Below are 20423 nucleotides of genomic sequence, written 5' to 3'. Positions count from 1 at the left end.
GACCAAGATTCGCTACCCAGAAGTCCAGAAGCTGCTGTATGCAGTGATCCTGACGAGGCGGAAGTTGCGACACTACTTCGAGTCTCATCCGGTAACTGTGGTGTCATCCTTCCCCCTGGGGGAGATCATCCAGTGCCGAGAGGCCTCGGGCAGGATTGCAAAGTGGGCGGTGGAAATCATGGGCGAGACAATCTCGTTCGCCCCTCGGAAGGCCATCAAGTCCCAGGTATTGGCGGACTTCGTAGCCGAATGGGTCGACACCCAGCTGCCGACGGCTCCGATCCAACCGGAGCTCTGGACCATGTTTTTCGACGGGTCGCTGATGAAGACGGGAGCCGGCGCGGGCCTGCTCTTCATCTCGCCCCTCGGGAAACACCTACGCTACGTGCTACGCCTCCATTTCCCGGCGTCCAACAATGTGGCTGAGTACGAGGCTCTGGTCAACGGGTTGCGGATCGCCATCGAGCTAGGGGTCAGACGCCTCGACGCCCGCGGTGACTCACAGCTAGTCATCGACCAAGTCATGAAGAACTCCCACTGCCGCGACCCGAAGATGGAGGCCTACTGCGATGAGGTTCGGCGCCTGGAAGACAAGTTCTACGGGCTCGAGCTTAACCACATCGCTCGGCGCTACAACGAGACTGCGGACGAGCTGGCAAAAATAGCCTCGGGGCGAACGACGGTTCCCCCGGACGTCTTCTCCCGGGATCTGCATCAACCCTCCGTCAAGATCGACGACACGCCCGAGCCCGAGGCACCCTCGGTCCAGCCCGAGGTACCCTCGGCTCAGCCCGAGGCACCCTCAGCTCGGCCCGAGGCGCCCTCGGTTCAGCCCGAGGTAACCTCGGCCCCCGAGGGCGAGGCACTGCACGTCAAGGAGGAGCAGAGCGGGGCCACGCCTGATCGAAATTGGCAGACCCCGTACCTGCAATATCTCCGCCAAGGAGAGCTACCCCTCGACCAAGCCGAGGCTCGGCGGGTAGCGCGACACGCCAAGTCGTTCGTCTTGCTGGGCGATGAGAAGGAGCTCTACCACCGCAGCCCCTCGGGCATCCTCCAGCGATGCATGTCCATCGCCGAAGGTCAGGAACTCCTGCAAGAGATACACTCGGGGGCTTGCGACCATCACGCAGCGCCTCGAGCCCTAGTCGGGAATGCTTTCCGGCAAGGCTTCTACTGGCCAACGGCGGTGGCTGACGCCACTAGAATTGTCCGCACCTGCGAAGGGTGCCAATTCTATGCGAAGCAGACCCACCTGCCCGCTCAGGCTCTGCAGACGATACCCATCGCCTGGCCCTTTGCTGTGTGGGGTCTGGACCTCGTCAGTCCCTTGCAGAAGGCGCCCGGGGGCTACACGCACCTGCTGGTCGCCATCGACAAATTCTCCAAGTGGATCGAGGTCCGACCTCTGAACAGCATCAGGTCCGAGCAGGCGGTGGCGTTCTTCACCAACATCATCCATCGCTTCGGGGTCCCAAACTCCATCATCACCGACAACGGCACCCAGTTCACCGGCAGAAAATTCTTGGACTTCTGCGAGGATCACCACATCCGGGTGGACTGGGCCGCCGTGGCTCATCCCATGTCGAATGGGCAAGTAGAGCGTGCCAATGGCATGATTCTACAAGGGCTCAAGCCTCGGATTTACAACGACCTGAACAAGTTCGGCAAACGATGGATGAAGGAACTCCCCTCGGTGGCCTGGAGCCTGAGGACAACGCCGAGCCGAGCCACGGGTTTCACGCCGTTCTTCCTGGTCTATGGGGCCGAGGCCGTCTTGCCCACTGACCTGGAATACGGCTCCCCGAGGACGAGGGCCTACAACGGTCAAAGCAACCAAGCTAGTCGAGAAGACTCACTGGACCATCTGGAAGAGGCTCGGGACAAGGCCTTACTACACTCGGCGCGGTACCAGCAATCCCTGTGACGCTACCACGCCCGAGGGGTCCGGCCCCGAGACCTCCAGGTGGGCGACCTGGTGCTTCGGCTGCGGCAAGACGCCCGAGGGAGGCACAAGCTCACGCCCCCCTGGGAGGGGCCATTCGTCATCACCAAAGTTCTGAAGCCCAGAACGTACAAGCTGGCCAACAGTCAAGGCGAGGTCTACGGCAACGCTTGGAACATCCAACAGCTACGTTGCTTCTACCCTTAAGATGTTTTCAAGTTGTTCATATACCTCGCACCCACGCAAAGTTTAGTCATCAAGGAAGGGTCGGCCTCGCCTCAGCAAAGCCCGACCCTCCCTCGGGGGCTAAAAGGGGGGGAACCCCCTCTGCGTCGAAATTTTCCTCGAAAAAAGATCTCTTTTACCAGAATATCTTTCGTGCTTTTTGACTACTTCGAAAAGTGGATCCTGAAAACGACGGAGTACACGTAAGCAGCCAAGGCTGACCGAGCCGAGGGACTCCTACACCTCCGGGATACGGATACCTCACTCATCACCTTCTGCGATAAGTAACTCGCGTTCGGATAAAGTGATTCCGCGGACCGAACAAGTCTTTACGTTCGGAAGCTCTTCTGCCGAAGCGATCCTTCGAGCCTTTTCGACTGAGTCGGTGACAGGGCCTCATGGACGGGTGAAAGTACGCGTAAGCGGCAAGGCCGACCGAGCCGAGGGACTCCCACGCCTCCGGGATACGGATACCTCACTCATCACCTTCCGCGAGAAGCAACTCTCGCTCGCACAAACATCCCTGTTACCGACAAAAAGTCCAGATACTCGAAACAAGAGGAAAAGAGACGCAGCTTTACAACGCAGCGAGGGTGTGTGTTCTGGCCTCGGCGGCCGCAGAAGGCACACACTACAAGACAATCTGATCCTGCAGGCTCGGATCTTCACGCTGGAAGGGGGCTGTAGCACCCTCGGCATCGACGACACCTTCAGCGAGGTCCGACCCAGCCTCAGACGGTGACGCGGTCCAGGGACTTCTCCGGGAATCCGGCCCGAGCAGGCGGCTCGGCCGGTTACCCCTGGGGCCTCGGCCAACCATCTTCCAAGGGCGCCAGCCCTATCCGAGGCCTCGGCTGATCAACTCCGGCGTCGGTCCCGCTGACGGACAACCCGGCTAGGCTTCGGCCAACCAGGTTTCCATTTTCGAGCCAACTCCGCCTCTGTTCGTGCTGATATCGCTACCCCTGGCCTCGGCTCGTCGAAGAGCGGCCAAGGGGTCTCTTTAACTAAGCTAGAGGAGCCTCAGACAACAAGGCCGATCGGGCCGAGGGACTCCTACGCCTCTGGGATACGGATACCTCACTCGTCACCTTGACACGGGGCGACTCATGCTTGGTGAAGCGGTTCAGATAATCAATAGGCGAGTCTTAGTGCTCGAAAATGAGGAAAAACACGGCTCCGTGCCAAAATTACATACATGTTCAGGCCTCGACAGCCATAATGAACAAAAACCCTGGCATTCAAAGTGCCCTTACAAACGGAACTCTGGTTCCATCCCCGCGGGTATGAGCAACCTCGAGCCTGTGGGACGACGAACATCGGGAGGCTCGCCAGCGACCTCTGCAGCAGCAACCATGGTCCCAGATGGACGCGGCCACCGGAGGGCTCTCGTTCGCGGTCCCGCTCAAGGGACGCGAACAAGCTATTAAAGCCAAAGAGCGGGCCGCTCCCAAGCGCACCGGCAGATCCTCGCTGCCGTCCTCGCTGCGAATGCGAGGGAGAGGGCGGAATGTTGCATCCTAGCTGGGCAGCAACAGTTCGCCTTCCCCGGCATGGCTGGAGGACGTCTCCGTCGCAACGGGGGAGGGCGATTGCCACCACCAGAAGCTGGAAGAAGAGGTGGCCCGCCGACCCGCGCAGGAGGTAGAGCCCCGGCTCGCCTCGCTCCCCGCCCCAGCGAGGATGACGAACACCCCCGATGCTGAGGGCGGGATCACAGCCCGGCTTGCCTCTCCCCATCCAGGAGCTGGAGGTCACCGTCTTGGGTGACCACCAGCGGAGGGGAGCAACCGGGCTGTGTGATGAAAATCCTTGAAGCCGAACGATGGCTGAAGGGTACCAACTCCCACGGAGTTGTGCTCCTCCAACGATGAGGCGAAAAGACGGCGGGTACCCCCCATCCGGGGGCTTGGAAGGTGGAAAGACACGATGCATAAGGGAGGGAGAAGACATGGTCGCCTTCCGAAAGGGGTCGCCCTCCTTTTAAAGGCAACTCTCCCTACGTGCGCCCCCAAACGTCACGGGCTGAGTCTTCTCCAACACGCTCCAAGGCCCTCCCCAGCGGCGCGGGGGCTGGGTCCCGCATGTCATGCAAACCGACTCGGGGCAGAAGAAGCCAAACCGCCGCGCGTGGCGCACACAACCGCCCAGCGGTTACAAGCGACCCCCACTTTTGCCCAGACCAACGGGCGGAAGGGGCGGGCAGCCATGCAGGCGGCATGCAACCGCGCCAGGTGGACGCGCTTCTCCGACTCCCAACACGCCGGCATGGAGGCCCAGGCCCACGCGTCACGCAACCGACGCGCCGGATGTTGCATGCAAGCAACTGCACCGCCACTTGCGCCACCACCGCGCCTCTTCGGTTGCGGAACCAATGCCACGACTCGAGGCGACCCAGCGCACGACCCAGCAGCGCCAGCATGGCGCGACGGTCAATGCAGCCGAAAGTGGGCCGGCAGTAATGACGGTGGCAGGCGGGCGGGAGCAGCGGTCACGTCATCGGCCAGGCTCACGTCCCATCCGGGGGCAGCAAGAGAACCCCCTCTCACGGCGTGAAGACAGGGCGCCCGTGATCCGTTCCTCGAATGGCTCGCGCACGCGCAACGGCCGCCCCGCCAACCACTCGCCCCGTCGCATTAACTCCGCGGCGGGACAGGCGGCGCTTCTGGCAGGAGAAGCGGGCGACGCTTCGCCTTCGCTGTAATAACCGCGCCAAAAAAGGTACGCCACGTCATTCGATTTCGTATCCTTTTCCTTTTTTCCTCTTTCTCTATCTCTTGCAACAGGGACCGGGAAAGGGGGATACCCCGAAAAGGATCCTTCCCTGTGAAGGAACCGGGCTCCGAGCCCCCCTACTGATCAGAGGTTCGAAGGCTGGCCCCCCGAGGGGTTCAACAACCGCCTCAGATCGCGTGGGCCCTACACCCACTACTGGTCAGAGGTTCGAAGGCCGGCCCCCCGAAGGGTTCGACAGCCGCCTCAGGCTACTCGGGCTCCGCGCCCATTACAAATCAGGGGTTCGAAGGCTGGCCCCCGAAGGGTTCACAGTCGCCTCAGACGCCGAGTGAGGGATGACCAGGGGTACGTTCGATACATAACCAAGGCTCGGGCTGCGCTCCCGAGGTACCCTAGGACATTTCCGAGACCAGCGGGAGCGATCTTGTAACGGAATCCCATCGGAGGGAGGCATCGAGCCCTCGGACCCCGTCGCCAGGGGACCGGGTCCGGCAGATCACCCGCAGGTACTTTTGGGCGTGCCTCTGGGCCCCTAGCCGACCCCTAACGAACGGGGCACGGACGTCCACTCGGATTACCCGCTTGCAGCTCACCGGAGACACCATGTTCGGTGCCCATCGAGGGTAACATGGCGCTCTCCCCCCTCCTCCTTGCGGAAAGGCGACGTAGGGGCGTATGTAAAAAAGCCAAGTCTGTCCCTAATCGCCCTCTCGCCCTGTGCGGAGGCTCGGGGGCTGCTCTCGCAAACCCGGCTCCGGCCGAACCGTTGACAGCGTCAACATACCAGCCCGAGAACTTGGGCCCCGACCGTGCACCCGGGCTACGGCCAGTTCGCATGAGGGAACAACCAGACCAGCCGATGCATTACGCAAGGCATTAAGACCTCGAAGGAGTGAAACCACTCCTCTGAGGCCTCGGGGGCTACACCCGGCGGGTGCGCTCGCGCGCACCCACCGGAACGAAATGCAACCGAGAAAGGCTGGTCCCCTTGCAAAAAAGTGCGACGAAAGCCTCCAAGCGAGTGCTAACACTCCCTTCGAGGCTCGGGGGCTACTGTCGGGGACCATAATTAGGGGTACCCTCAAGACGCCTAATTCTCAGCTGGTAACCCCCATCAGCATAAAGCTGCAGAGGCCTGATGGGTACGATTAAGTCAGGGATCAGTCCATACGAGCGACTCGATCACGCCTCGCCCGAGCCTAGCCTCGGACAAGGGCAGCCGACCCCGAGGGATTTCCGTCTCGCCCGAGGCCCCCCTACGGCGGACACATCTCCGGCTCGCCCGAGGCCTTGCCTCCGCTAAGAAGCAACCCTGACTAAATCGCCGCGCCGACCGACCGAGTCGCAGGAGCATTTAACGCAAAGGTGGCCTGACACCTTTATCCTGACGCGCGCCCCCCGGCAGAGCCGAAGTGACCGCCGTCACTTCACCGCTCCACTGACCGGTCTGACAGAAGGACAGCGCCGCCTGCGCCACTCCGACTGCAGTGTCACTTGACAGAGTGAGACTGACAGGCAGTCAGGCCCTACCAAGGGCACCATAGGAAGCTCCGCTCCACCCGACCCAGGGCTCGGACTCGGGCTAAGCCCCGGAAGATGGCGAACTCCGCTCCGCCCTATCCAGGGCTCGGACTCGGGCTCAGCCCTAGAAGACGGCGAACACCGCTCCGCCCGACCCATGGCTCGGACTCGGGCTAAGTCCCGGAAGACGGCGAACTCCGCTCCGCCCTATCCAGGGCTCGGACTCGGGCTAAGTCCCGGAAGACGGCGAACTCCGCTCCGCCCTATCCAGGGCTCAGACTCGGGCTAAGTCCCGGAAGACGGCGAACTCCGCTTCACCCGACCCCAGGGCTCGGACTCCGCCCTGGCCTCTGCCGAACGACCTCCGCCTTGCCCGACCCAGGGGGTCGGACTCGGCCTCGGCCACGGAAGACAGACTCGACCCCGGCTTCGGAGGAGCCTCCACGACGCCCAACCTAGAGCGCAGGCCAGCCACGTCAGCAGGAAGCGCCATCATCACTCTACCCCGAGCCGACTCGGGCCGCAGAGAACAAGACTGATGTCCCATCTGGCTAGCTCTGCCAGATAGGCAATGATGGCGCCCCGCAAGCTCTGTGGCGACGGCGGCTCTTAGCTCTCTTACGGAAGCAGGAGGACGTCAGCAAGGACTCAACCGCTCCGACAGCTGTCCCTCCGCCAGGCTCCGCCGCTCCTCCGACAGCCACGACACCACACCAGCTGGGTGCCAAGATCTCTCCGGCTGCCACATTGGCATGTACTTAGGGCGCTAGCTCTCCCCCGCTAGACACGTAGCACTCTGCTACACCCCAATTGTACACCTGGATCCTCTCCTTACGCCTATAAAAGGAAGGACCAGGGCCTTCTTAGAGAAGGTTGGCCGCGCGGGGACGAGGACGAGACAGGCGCTCTCTTGGGGCCACTCGCTTCCCTCACCCGCGTGGACGCTTGTAACCCCCTACTGCAAGCGCACCCGACCTGGGCGCGGGACGAACACGAAGGCCGCGAGATTTCCACCTCTCTCACGCCCGTCTCCGGCCACCTCGCTTCCCCCCTTCGCGCTCGCCCACGCGCTCGACCCATCTGGGCTGGGGCACGCGGCACATTCACTCGTCGGCTTAGGGACCCCCCGGTCTCGAAACGCCGACAAATTAATAATTATGTTACCTTGTTATTGATCTACAACATTTGAGAACAAGTAACCAACAGTATCTCAATAGACGAGGGTTGCACTCAACCCATCTCAAGTGATCCACTGATCAACTTGAGTACCACGGTTCTCTTTCTTATCTTAACTTTTTCCCATTGTGAGGAATATCCACAATTTGGAGTATCTCACCCTTACACAATTGATCTCAAATAAATCACAAAAGTAAGGTGGAGCAGAAACACACACACAAAAGATAAAATCAAAGCAACACACGCACACAAGTTGAGAGAGGAGCACGGGAGACAACACAACGGAATTACAACTCAAACACTTGCTTGAATCTCAATCTATCAAATAAAAAGCGTGGTCGCAGTGTCTTAGCATTGTAGAATGTTCAATGGATGCTTGGTGTGGTGCTCCATGTGCCTAGGGGTCCCTTTTATTGCCACAAGGAACTTAGGAGCCGCTAGAGCTCCATTTGGAAGGCCTAGGTTACCTTCTATTCGCGGGCGCACCAGAAAGTCCGGTGCACCATCGACAGTGAACATTGTGCGATTCCCTTCCTTATATGGCGAAGCCAACTGTTTCCAGCCTCTGGTCCCATGCCACACCGGACAGTCCGGTGCAGCCTGGTGACCTTTGGCCGGGCACATGTGGCGCCACTGATCGCACGGTCGACCGTTGGCCAGGCGTGCGGCTAGCACACCGGACAGTCCGGTGAATTATAGCTGTGGCGCCCTGGCTTTTTCCCGAGAGCGACCTATTCACCGGGTGCGCCAGCTATAGGTGTACGTTCGGGCCGCCCGACCCGGCCCGACCTAAGCCCGAAAAGGCCCGTATTGTTTGAATTTCGGGTTGGCCCGACCTGTTTGAATTTTGGGCCGTGTCGGGCAGGCCCATGGGCCTAGCCCTCGGCCCACGGCCCGACCCGTAATTGCTTAAACGTGCCGGGCTCATTTCGGGCGGCCCGAAATTCACATTAGGGCCCGAAATTCAATTTTTGGCCTGAAATTCAGTTTTTGGCCCGAAATTCACATGAGAGCCCGAAATTCAAAACAAATTTAATAAAACAAATAAAAGATAAGACAAATAAATTTGACCAAAAGCAAACTTAATATTTGTATTAAGTTACCAGAGCTATGCAATGACTACCTCGTTTACAAATCATTTGTTAGAAAGAAAAAGAGTATAATCAGCTCTATATAAAGTTTGTAAGTTCAGTTCATTATCTAATGTTCATAACAAAAATAAAATTACATCAAATACTCTAACTCAAAGCTATAAAAAACATCTAACTAACATTGTTTCTAGCTTTGTGTTCTTTATCAAGTACATGAAAGTATGGAATGAAGTGTGATTTTAATAAATATATGGGCCTTTTCGTGCCTCTATATGGGCCATTTCGTGCCTGCCTTGAATGGGTCGTGCTCGTGCCCGCCCATGGGCCGCGACCTCGGCCCAAACCCGGCCCGATATATCGGGTCGTGCCAGCCCAGCACTAAAATATTCTGGGTCGTGCCATGCCTGGACCGTGCTTTTTTTCTTGTGCTTCGGGCCGGCCATCAGGCCCGACCCAAATGTACACCTATAGCGCCAGCCTAGCACCGGACAGTCCGGTGCACCGCAGGTTGGTGCAAGTTTGGCTGGAATTAGCCAAACTTCTCCATTTGAATTTCTCTCGATTTGACAAGTTCCCTAGCACTTAGTAGAACATAGATAGTACCAAAAGTAATTTACTAAGTGCTAGAATCATACCTTTGTTTCTTCAATATTGCAGAGTTTGCAATTTGTTCTTACAACTCTCAATTTGCTTCTTTTTTACTCTGAGCTCATACTTACATTTTTATGTTAGATCAAAGTGATGTGTTAAGCACTTAATCACCAAAACACTTAAAAATGGCCCAAGGGCACATTTCCCTTTCACCAGGTCATAGCTCAGGTCGTCGAAGTCGCGCTCATTTTAAGGGCCTTTGTAGGTGCCAAGGTGGGCGCACCCACTTTGTGCTTCTGGTTGAGAAAGGCATGCAAAAACAAAAACTCACAAAATTCAAGGAACCAGCCTTGATCTCATGATAGTAACGTGGGCTGAGGTATGGCCAGCCTCCTCGAAGTAGAACTCCTCGAGCACCTGATTCTCGCATCGACGTTTGGGGTTGGTCGGCAGCCCGCTTTGTCGCCACATCCACCTCGGACATGCAGGGATCCGATTGGGTGATCTGATTTGACTTCGCCCCACCCTCTGAGGTAGCAGGGACGATCACCCGCTCCATCGACATTTGTGCCTCGGGCCAAGACATCGACGCCTCAGGCCCAGGCGTCGACGCCTTCGGCCCACTAGATGGCTGGTTCGATGCCCCCGTCAAGGACGGCTCTGACCAAGGCCTCACCATGGGGCTAAAGCTGAGTCGAACCTCCATCTCCTCGTCATCACCATCATCATTGTTATCGTCGCTAGACGAGTCCAGAGACACCTCCCATGGCAGTCCCCCCTTCTCCTGCACTCGGCACCGCTTCTCTACCTCACCGTGAACCTCCCTCTTCTCGTGAGCTTGCTTCCTCTCCTCATCCTTCTTCTTCTACTGTTCTTCTGCGGAGAACCTATACATCGCCTGGCTCGCCGCGTCCTCCAGGACCGGAGGCTCGACGGATCTGTAACCCATCAGCCCGAGGGAACAAACGGAAAACCCGGATGATCAGGTCGAAACATAGAAAATGGGGATAAAGCGGAGGCAAGCTCTTCGACTTACCAAAGACACATAACCCTAGTCAGGGCTCATCGGGACCTGAGTAAGGATGTCATAATCGGCCTTACCCACTATGCCCTTGACCCGCTTGGGGAGGTCGTCAGTGGTGAGGGTGGCCGATGACATCTGAGAGCTATCCACCTCGGTCTCGGGCGTCATCTCATACATGCGCAACCGTTGCTCCAATAACGACAACACCCTCCGACGATGAAAGGCGGCGACGACTCGGGCAGCGATAAGACCATGGTCGTGGAGTCTCCGTAAGGCATCTAGGAGGGGCTCCAGCTTGAGCTGGTACGCCCACGCAATGCCCCACCGCCTGTTATCCCCTGTAGCGTTTATGATTCGCCTGGTATACGGAGGCAGCCTGCCTTCATCATTGCGGAGGTAGAATCAGGGACTCTGCCACCCCTTGTTTGAAGAGGTAAGAGAGGCTGGGATGTACAGATGCACCTGATCTGACCGTAGCTAGAGTGTACAACCACTGGCCCTCACCACAGTGTCGACCTTCTTCACCTCCGTCGGCAGAGAAAAGGGCTCCACGTGGAAGAGGTCGACCTAGAGATCCTAATGGCGGTCGATCCCGAGGCACCCCTCGCAAACCGCCATGAAAATCACTGCTTGCACGATGGAGTCCGGGTTGAAGTTGTGGAGTTTAACCCCATAGTAGTTCGGAAGGGCTCGCATGAAGTGGCTCGACGATACCCCAAACCCGCACTTGTGGAACAACGCGAAGCTGACAACGTAGCCCTCTGACGGATTCGGTTCCTCCTCATTCCCGAGCACGCCATGGTAGTGGAGGGGCGAAGCAGACCTCCATCAACAAGGTTCTATAGATCCTCCACGGGCATGGTGGAGTAGGGCCACGGGTCATGGGGCGCAAGGACGATGACTCTCTTGCCAATGCCTAAAATGAGAATGCGATGGCAACAAGGTACGTGGATCTTACCTTGCCACCAAACAACCCCTTACTTCAACCTCTCTTCGCTCCTCTCACTTTGATTTCGATCTTTGGCCACGACAAAAAAACAGAGGAGGCTGAGGCTAAGAATGTGAATGCGGGGTGAAGGCCACGACCAGCCCCCCTCTCGGATATATAGAGGAGAAGAGGAATGGGAATCGGTGAATCCATTGAGATTGAAACCAAACTCCCTGCATTTAATATCGAATCCAATAGCTAATTTTGTTCCTTGAATCCCGTGCACACGTGCATGACGATGAATCGCCCGCGGGCATCACGTCCCATCACATCAATACCCACCCGCGGGCCTCATGTCTCGTCCGACTGAGGACACCTATAGACATCACTTCATCTCCCCAAGGTGAGCGCCTAAAAGGGCCTACCTCTCTCTCTCTCTCTCTTTCTCCCTCTCCCTCATGGAAAGGGAATATTTGTTTAGGTTTCCTTCCCAGCGAAGGAAATGGGCTCCGAGCCCTTAATTGTTCAAGGGTTCGAAGGTTGGCCCCTCGACGAGGTTCGATGATCGCCCTAGAGCGCAGAGTCAGCGATGAACGTGTTTACGTCTGTGTACGGCCGAGGGTCAAATCTACAATCCTGAGGTACCCTAGGACATGTCCAAGACCTGCAAGAATGATTCGTAATGGTATCCCACCGAAGGGAGGCACCAAGCCCTCGGATCCTATCGTATGGGTCCGGGACCAGCGAATCACCTACAAATATGTTGGGGTGCGTCGCCGGACCACTAGTAGACCTCTATCGAATAGGGCTTGGGCCTCCACTCAGACTACCCGCTAACAGCTCACCCAGGAAACATCGTGCTCGTTGCACACTGAGGGTAGCATGACATTTTTCCCCTCTTCCTCCTTATGTAAAGGCGACGCAATAGGCCTATCATCAAAAGTCAAGACAGACCCTGATCATTCTATCGCCTTGTGCAGAGGCTCGAAGGCTGCCCTTGCACCTAGATTGAGGTCAAGTTGTTTGTAGAATCAATAGACTGACGAAGTCCACAGAGGAGAACATAAAGACCTAGATGGAGTAACCATACCTCCGAGGCCTCGGGGGCTACACCCGACGGGTGCACTCGCGGGCACCCATTGAAAGAAATCTACCAACTAGGGATGGCAACAGGGAATTCCCCGTCGAGTTTTAGCTCCCCATCCCCGCGACGAAAAAAAATCCCACGGGGATCCCCACGAATGCTTGCGAGGGACATTTCTTCCCCATCCCTATTACCCGTAGGACTAAATGCCCACCAGGGATCCTCGTCCCTTCTTAAATTTTAATTAGATCATATTTCATTTGTTATTAATGTAAAACATTATCACTTATACACATTGTTAGATGTAAAAATCATTACGTGTACATTAAAATGAATGTATTTGTACAACGGGTGATCTCTTGGCAAGGTAATTATTTATTTTATCATTAACTATTATATGAAAACATCGTCATATGTAAGTTTAACGGGTCCCCGTTTACCCGTCGGGAGAGAATTTTTCACCGTTTACATCCCCGTGGGGGAACAAACTTCCCCATCCTAGTCCCCTAATAGAGGAATTCCCCACGGAAAATTGGGGATCGGGTCCCCATTGCCATCTCTACTACCAACTCTCAAAGACCCAACGAAATGCGCAAAAGGTTCAACAGAACCTCCAAGCAAGTGCCTGCACTCCCTTGAAGGCTCAGGGGCTACTGTTGGGTACTATAATTAGGGGTACCCAGATCACAACACTAAAGTGTCTAGACGCTTGGGTAAGAAGGGGTCACAAGCAAACATGCTCCCCAACCTTACCATGGCCACGCGGAACCTAAACCACGACTCGCCTGTGGCCGACCTCGGGCGGGAAATGCATTTCCGACTCACCCAAGGGCGTCTCGGGCAATGCTCTGGGACGTGCCTGCCTTGGCCAACCACTCCGATTCCAGAACATGCGTATCTAATGTAGTCCGTACGACCACCTGCCCCGCTGAAGGTGCCAAAGTCAACAAAGGACAACACGACCACAGTCTAATCTACTTTTACCACCCACAACGATGCTCAGAGCGCGAATACAGGGCATTATTCCCCCAGTCTGACCATTGTTTTAATCACCCAGAGTGTGACTACATGCAACGTCTAATCTTGGCCTCGACCTCGGAAGAAATCTTCGCCTCGCCCAAGCTTGACCTCGGCCAACTGCCCCAACAGGGAAGCACGCGCAATAAGACCACCTTCTCTCCCATGAACCTCTCTGAAGATCGGAAGGCTACACCGGTGTCCAATCTACTTTCAACCGCCTAGGATGACATCCAGAACAAATTACCACACAATTTTTCACCATGCCAAGCACTGTTTCAACCACTCCGACTCGACACACTTGGAAACGTCTCATCCGCACCTCTGTACAGGCCAGGCTCGGACACACACCCATGCTCTCGAACCCGACCTCGACTATCTACTTAGTAAAAGGAACATGCTATAGGGGTTGGGCGTCCTTCTCCTGACAAAAGACGGCAGCAAGAACGAGGGCCATCCCACCGGCCATACCACTATAGGGCTCGGACACACCTCCTCTGACTACAACAATGGCATAGAAACACTTGTATACCTGGGCCTCCTCCTTGGGACTATTAAAGGAGGAGCCATGGGCCTTCTATAGGAGGTGGAGGACAACACTTTACCATTTACTCCACACCTCACTCCTGATATAGACACCTGTGTCAATCATACTCAGACTTGGGACTCATTTGTTCTCTCGACTTGCTTGTATCTTCTACTACGAGCACTTAGGTGTAAGATAATATAAGTCTCCTTCTCCGGTTGGATGTAGAGTCTTCTCTTGCCCAAAGCAGGGTAAACTTTGTGTGTATTTTTGCATCAATCACCCGAGACAAAAACACTAAGGCTTTGTTTGGGTATTCTAGTATTGACCTCAATCCACATGTGTTGAGGTGGATTGGAGTGTAAATTAGTTTAAGTTACACCCCAATTCACCTCAATACAAGTTGATTGAGGTCAATATTAAAGTATCCAAACTATGCCTAATTGGTTACGACCCTCGGGCTTCAACACACCGACTGTTAGACTGTGTGTGTGGGCCGGCACCACTGTTGGGCTACCGGCCCATTAGGGTTAGGGTTGAGTCTATATATATCGTATCCCACCCATCTATTATCAATACAATAGTTCACTCTTCTACATGGTATCAGACTAGGTTTAGGGTTTTCCTCCCACCTCCAACAGCCGCCGGCGTCTCCCTCCCACCCTCACAGCCGCCAGCCAGCTGCCCAGGTCCAGCCGCCGCCACGGGAGGCTCATCCCTCCCTCCCGGGGTGGCTCCCTTCCCAGCCGCCAGCCACCCCTCTGCTCTCTCCTCCATCCGCGCCGCATCACCGTGTCGCCCCTGGATCCGCGCCACCGGTCCTCGTCAGCCACGACACCGAACATCGCCGACCTCTCTCGTCGGCGCTCTCCTTTTCCGCTCCCCCGCGCCGCTCGATTCCGGCAGGGAGGAGTCCGCCGGCGACGCGAGCCCGAACGCGGACAGCGACCAAAGCACCGAGCACAGCCTGCCGGACAGCCTGTTCGCGTCGCCGACCAAGTCTGCGGCCTTGGCTCACGACCCTTTCGTGCCCATCGACCCGGAGATGGCTGCCTCGCTCGGTCGAAACGTCGCCGGTTCCTTCGCTGGCATCTGCAGCGGCGAATGCCTGCCTCCACCGCGCAGGTCGCCGTGGCCGACCTCGGGCGGCGCTTGGGCCCCCGATGAACGGCCCGCAGCGCCTCGCCCTCCCTGCGTCCGGCGCCCCTAAGCCCGTGGTGGCCGCTGGCAGAAGCATAAGCCCACCCCTCCCTCCCAGATCCGGCGACCAGCGACGCTGCAGGCCACGACAGCGCTTCCTCTCAGCTCGCGGCCCTAGCCTCCCCGACCTTCCTGCGCGCCCCCGCCCCCGCGCGCAGCGCTCTCCCTGGCGTCCGCACCCCCACACGCAGCACCCTGCCTGGCCTTCATGCACGCCCTGTCCGCCACTGCCCACCACCGTTGGCTCCCTCTCCGTTGCGTCCTCCGCCGGCACCCTCGCACGTGCAGCCCCTCCTCATCGCGCTGGCCACCTCCTAACTGTCTGCGTTGATGCCCAGCAGCGCTTCACCCTTCGAGCTTCTCCCGTCACCGGTGTCGTCAACACCCCTTGCCAAGTCCAGCACAGGCCCCTGTCCAGCTGGACCCGCCCCGCCGCCCACCCCCTTCATCGCCTTCGTTGGATCCGTCGCTGCCGCGGCCTTCCCGGCCGGATTCCCGTTGCTACAACCTTCCCGGCTCGATCCGCTGTCCCTTTGGCCGGATCGCGTCTTCTCGGCTCGATCCGTCGCTGTCGTGGCCTTTCCGGCCGGATCCGTCGTTCCCCTTCTATTCTGCTGCGAGCGCGGACACCATGACCGGCGCAGACGCGTGCGTTGCTGTCGGCCTCCTTGGCGGGGCTCCTTGACGCCCGAACGATCGAATAAGCAGGAAGGTCGGCCTGCCAGTGCCCTTTTGTTGTGTCACCCTGCCGATCGTTGACGCTCGAACGTCGACCCCTCCCGAAGATCAGGCTTCTGTTGCGTGTCTCCCGACCGCGACCACCTCGACTTTGGCTACCTCGGCATCTAGGGGCTATCGTCTTCTTGGAGCACACACCGGTCTCTACTCTAGCCGCAACATTCGCACCATTACGACGCTGCGACTGCGGGGGGATTTCAACCCGTCGGCTCCTACATTCGGCCTCTACTCTAGTCTCATCGTGTGTGGTGCCCCCGTTGTGACTGCGGGAGGATGTTAGACTGTGTGTGTGGGCTGACACCACTGTTGGACTGCCGACCCATTAGAGTTAGGGTTGAGTCAATATATATTGTATCCCATCTATTATCGATACAACAGTTCACTCTTCTACACCGACAACCCGTACCCGTTGGATTGAAGTCTTTGGTACTTTTCTCTGTAACACGCAAAACACATTCGTTTTTTGGATTTTGGGTACCATTACATCTCTGACGACAGGAGCGCTTGGTTGGTACTAGGCTCGCAGACGAGGCTGGTTTTGTTGTTACGGGAACCCCATGTCCGCCCCGCAAAATCATGCTTTATGGCAGATGCGGACCAGCTGCAACTTGTTTGCGGCAGCATGTGAACTGTTCCGCGAAGCCCATTGGACGAGAGCCCGCAGCGTCCCGCAAGAATGCAGCAGCATGTGAGCTGCTCAGCGGCGAAGCCCATTGGATGAGAGCGCAACGTCCCGCAAGAAGGCAAGAACCCGCAACGATGCTTGTGACCTGTCTGGCTGCCTCTGCAGCAGCAAAATATCCAACGGCAACCCGCTCCATGTTCAGGTGACCTGCCGGCGGGTGTCTATGGGCTTTGAGCTCAGGGTGTTGGGCGCGGAGGAGGACGAGGAGTTCATGTTCCCGGCGGCGACCCCGTGTAGAGTGTAGTGCTGCAGGGCCCTGGGTAGCACGGCCGATCTCGCCGTCCGTTCACGCATGGCTGCAGCCGGCGACGTCCACCAAGTTCGAGCGCAGAGCAGGAGGATGACGACGAGCACGCGCACCCGGCCGCTGTGGTTCTGTCCGTTTCCGGCTTTCCGCCCCGGGTCGTGGACAGCCACAAATCCGACCCCCGCGGCCGTACGTCGCTTTCCTCGAAGAAGAGGATGAGAGATTGTATTGATCGATCAAGTGAGGTGAGGGTCTCTCGCAGCCCAACGTTCTCAATCCCAACCCCATCCTCGCTCGCTGCCATGTCGATAATTTCTAGCCACACTTCCATCGCTCGCTCTCGTTCAGTAGCTCCTATCCCATCCCGACGAATGGAGTCTCCGTCACCACCTCGCCTGCTAGCCTCCTCCGTCTGCTCAAGACGAGGGAGGAGCAGAGACCGAACTCTGCCGTCTCTTCCTCCTCCCTCTGCACCCCCACGAGCTCCATGGCCGCCACCGCCATGATTGGGATTACCAACCTACGTTGCCGCCACGACCCGCTCTCCTCCCTTCCCCGGGCTACGTCGTCGGCCGCCCGGTCCTGTACGCTGCTTCCTCCTCGATGCCGCCGCCATTCTTCTTGCTGCTCCCCTTCCTCCTCCGTCTCTCCGTGCCGGGCCCGGGTCCGACCAACAGCAGCACTGAAGCGCATCCCTGCCGCCGACACCGGCTTCATGGGTCCAGCCAACAATGAGGCCACCACGCTTAAACGATCATCGTCGGCCGACCTTCGCCGCCGCCTTATCGTCCCCAGCTCCACCGCTGGCACCGGACACGCCGCCAGTGCTTCCACAGGAGTGCTGCCCGCCGTGAGAAGACGCTTTCCTTTATATTTGACACATCGTTCTCTCTCTCTTCAAGAATCGAACCTGATGCTTGTATATATGCAGATTATCGGGGTGGCGCATCTGCTCGTGTCGCTGGGCATTCTGCTCGCCATGGACAAGTTCCTCAAGCAGGCATTCGTCGCCGCGTCCATCAAGTTCCCGAGTGCCCTTTTCGGCATGTTCTGTGTCTTCTCGGTGCTCGTAGTCTTCGACACATTCGTGCCTCCTCTCGCGAAGGCGTTCATTGGCTTCTTTGAGCCCGCCACGCTGTTCATCCAGAGGTGGCTGTCCTTGTTCTACGTCCCGACACTGGTCGTGCTGCCGCTCGCCGTCGGGGATATTCCAGCGGCCTCAGGAATCAAGATCCTTGCAATCACTTGTATGAATGAGTCCTTTTCATCGCGTATATATATATATATATATATATATATATATATATATATATATATATATATATATATATATATATATATATATATATATGCTGTCGGGATCTTCTGTGCTAGCCGTTATGTTTAGCTATTCATGGGATGTGAAACTACTTTTTCAGTTGGTGGCTGGTTTGCTACCCTGACGGTGGCAGGATATACAGTGTTAGCCATGCGAAAACTCGTGAAGACAGAGCTTCTTGCACCATCGGAGCCCACGAAGAAGCCGTCGCCGTTTTCCACGTCGGAGATCTGGGCATGGTCAGCTATATTCGTCGCGTCGTTCGGCGTCGCATGTTTCAATCCCACGGCGTTTGGTACCACGGCAAGAACATGCCTTCCTTTCCTGCTTGCTGCTAATGTGCTGGGATACATGGTTGGTTCTGGGTAAATACGTACGCTTGTATAAACTCGATCGATCAATAGGATCCCAAGTATGCAGTTAGTTTTGGACTGACGTACGGTCTGAGTGTTTTCAGGTTACCACCTGGCGTCAAGAAAGTGCTGCATCCGATCATCTCCTGCGCACTCTGTGCAGATTTCGCGGCGCTAGCCTATGGGTACATCTCAGGGTTTGGACTTGATGCCGTGCTAGGTGTGCATAAGCTGTAAACCCTAACATAAGTCCTACAATTATATAACATGTTGTACAATTTGTTTTAGTTCCAGAAGTTCAGAAAAAAAAATTGTTTGTCCACAGGTGCTTACCTCACAAAGGTGCCCTCTAATCCTGGAGCCGGTGACGTACTAATGACTTTCCTTGGGTCTGTGATCATATCATTTGCATTCTCGATCTTCAAGCAGAGAAAGGTACTACTGCGCATCAATTCGGTTAAGCTCTGTTCCGCAGCAAGTGCTTTTTTTTTATCTGACCGTCAACTTGTCCATGGCCCTGATTTCAGCTTGTGAAGAGGCACGCAACAGAGATTTTCACATCAATTGCCATCGCGTCGACATTCTCTCTGTACTCAACTGCTATCATAGGGCGCCTGATTGGGCTAGAGCCATCGTTAACCATATCAATACTGCCAAGGTGTATTACTCTGGCGCTGGCTTTGAGCATAGTGTCTTTCTTTGAAGGTAAAATCTTGGCAGTCCATCCTCCTCCTGTGAATTTGCTGAGGGGCACTGATGGCTCATGTGGTTCTTGTGGTTCAGGTGTAAACTCTTCGGTAACTGCTGTCGTGGTTGTCCTTACCGGGCTCATCGGTGCGAACTTTGTGCTAGCAGCCATGGAGAAACTTGGTCTGAACGACCCCATCTCCAGAGGAGTAGGGACAGCTTCCAGGTAATTCAGCCATTCTTCGTTTTGTGAAGCATAGCATGATTAGGCCCTGACTGAATGCAATCTTGCCTTGCTGATGGTGCAGCGCTCAAGGACTGGGAACAGCAGCACTGGCGGCCAAGGAACCTGAAGCGCTCCCTTTCTGCGCCATCGCTTATAGTTTCACGGGGATTTTCGGCACGCTGATCTGCTCGGTTCCGGCAGTCAGGCAAAGCCTGATATTCATAGCTGGTTAAGAGATGATCTGAATTTGACGGTTTCATTCTTTAGATAAAAGAAGCAGCTTGCTTCCTCCCTCCGTGTTCAGAAGGTCAGGAAGCAACGCCCCACATGTCAGGTCAGGATCTAATATGTGTAGGGGCTTGAAAAAAAAAGGCGAATAATTCTGTAATCAGGATGTAACCGAAATACTACAGTTTTTTTTTTCTTGTGACAAAATACTACTAGAGGAAGGTAGATCCGTTATTTGTTTGACAGTTTGTGGTGTCATCTTTCTCCCTCCCTAGAAACAGGAGAGATATAGTATGATTGATAAAATCAACGTTTTTCAGAGATAAATTATGGTATGAAGTTGGATAAAAAAATCATTCAGATCTAGTTGCGGAGCAAGCTCACTTGATAATCACACGGGCCACCGCTTGCGTAGTGTAGTTACCAGAGCATGTTCAGTATTACTACGGATGTGTTTGGTTTGAGATCCAAATAGGATAAGGCGTGGACGACACCGTCTCCTCGACTTTTAGGGTCACACCGCCACCAAAAATTACTCCGATCATTTAAACACTATAGAAAATGTAACCTCCCCTCCATCACTTCTTATACATCTAACCAAACATACTATAGCTAAATTAAGCCATCTACTTTTCATGTTGTCTTCAATAAACCTATCTAAATCAGAACCCTTAAATTCATCTCAGCACACAATAAACAGGATCCTGCTGTCATACTCTCCTATTCTCTCTCTCCAATCGGTAGAGTGCTTGCTGGGAGGTGCATCGTGGGAGGAGCACCGACAAGAGGACGCTGCGCCTAGCGAGGAGGAGGACCAGCGGCGGGGCCGACGCTGGATACAGAGTTGGGAAGTGAAAGGAAGGACGGGACTGTTATG

General features: G+C 56.0%; 1 protein-coding gene across 1 annotated transcript; it reads left to right on the top strand.

Moving 5' to 3' along the window:
- The first annotated feature begins 17146 nt into the window (after positions 1–17146).
- On the top strand, positions 17147–19779 carry LOC100383166 (Plastidal glycolate/glycerate translocator 1 chloroplastic). Its single transcript, NM_001175831.1, has 8 exons — positions 17147–17584; positions 17666–17981; positions 18153–18417; positions 18510–18625; positions 18731–18840; positions 18933–19110; positions 19189–19318; positions 19401–19779. The coding sequence occupies exons 1-8, from the start codon at positions 17222–17224 to the stop codon at positions 19549–19551; spliced, it is 1629 nt and encodes a 542-aa protein (NP_001169302.1). The 5' UTR covers positions 17147–17221; the 3' UTR covers positions 19552–19779.
- Positions 19780–20423: the final 644 nt, after the last annotated feature.

This window comes from Zea mays, chromosome 1 (genome assembly GCF_902167145.1).
Source record: "Zea mays cultivar B73 chromosome 1, Zm-B73-REFERENCE-NAM-5.0, whole genome shotgun sequence".
Taxonomy (NCBI): Eukaryota; Viridiplantae; Streptophyta; class Magnoliopsida; order Poales; family Poaceae; genus Zea; species Zea mays.
Note: the sequence above shows the minus strand (reverse complement) of the source record. Positions and strands in the feature narration are given on the sequence as shown.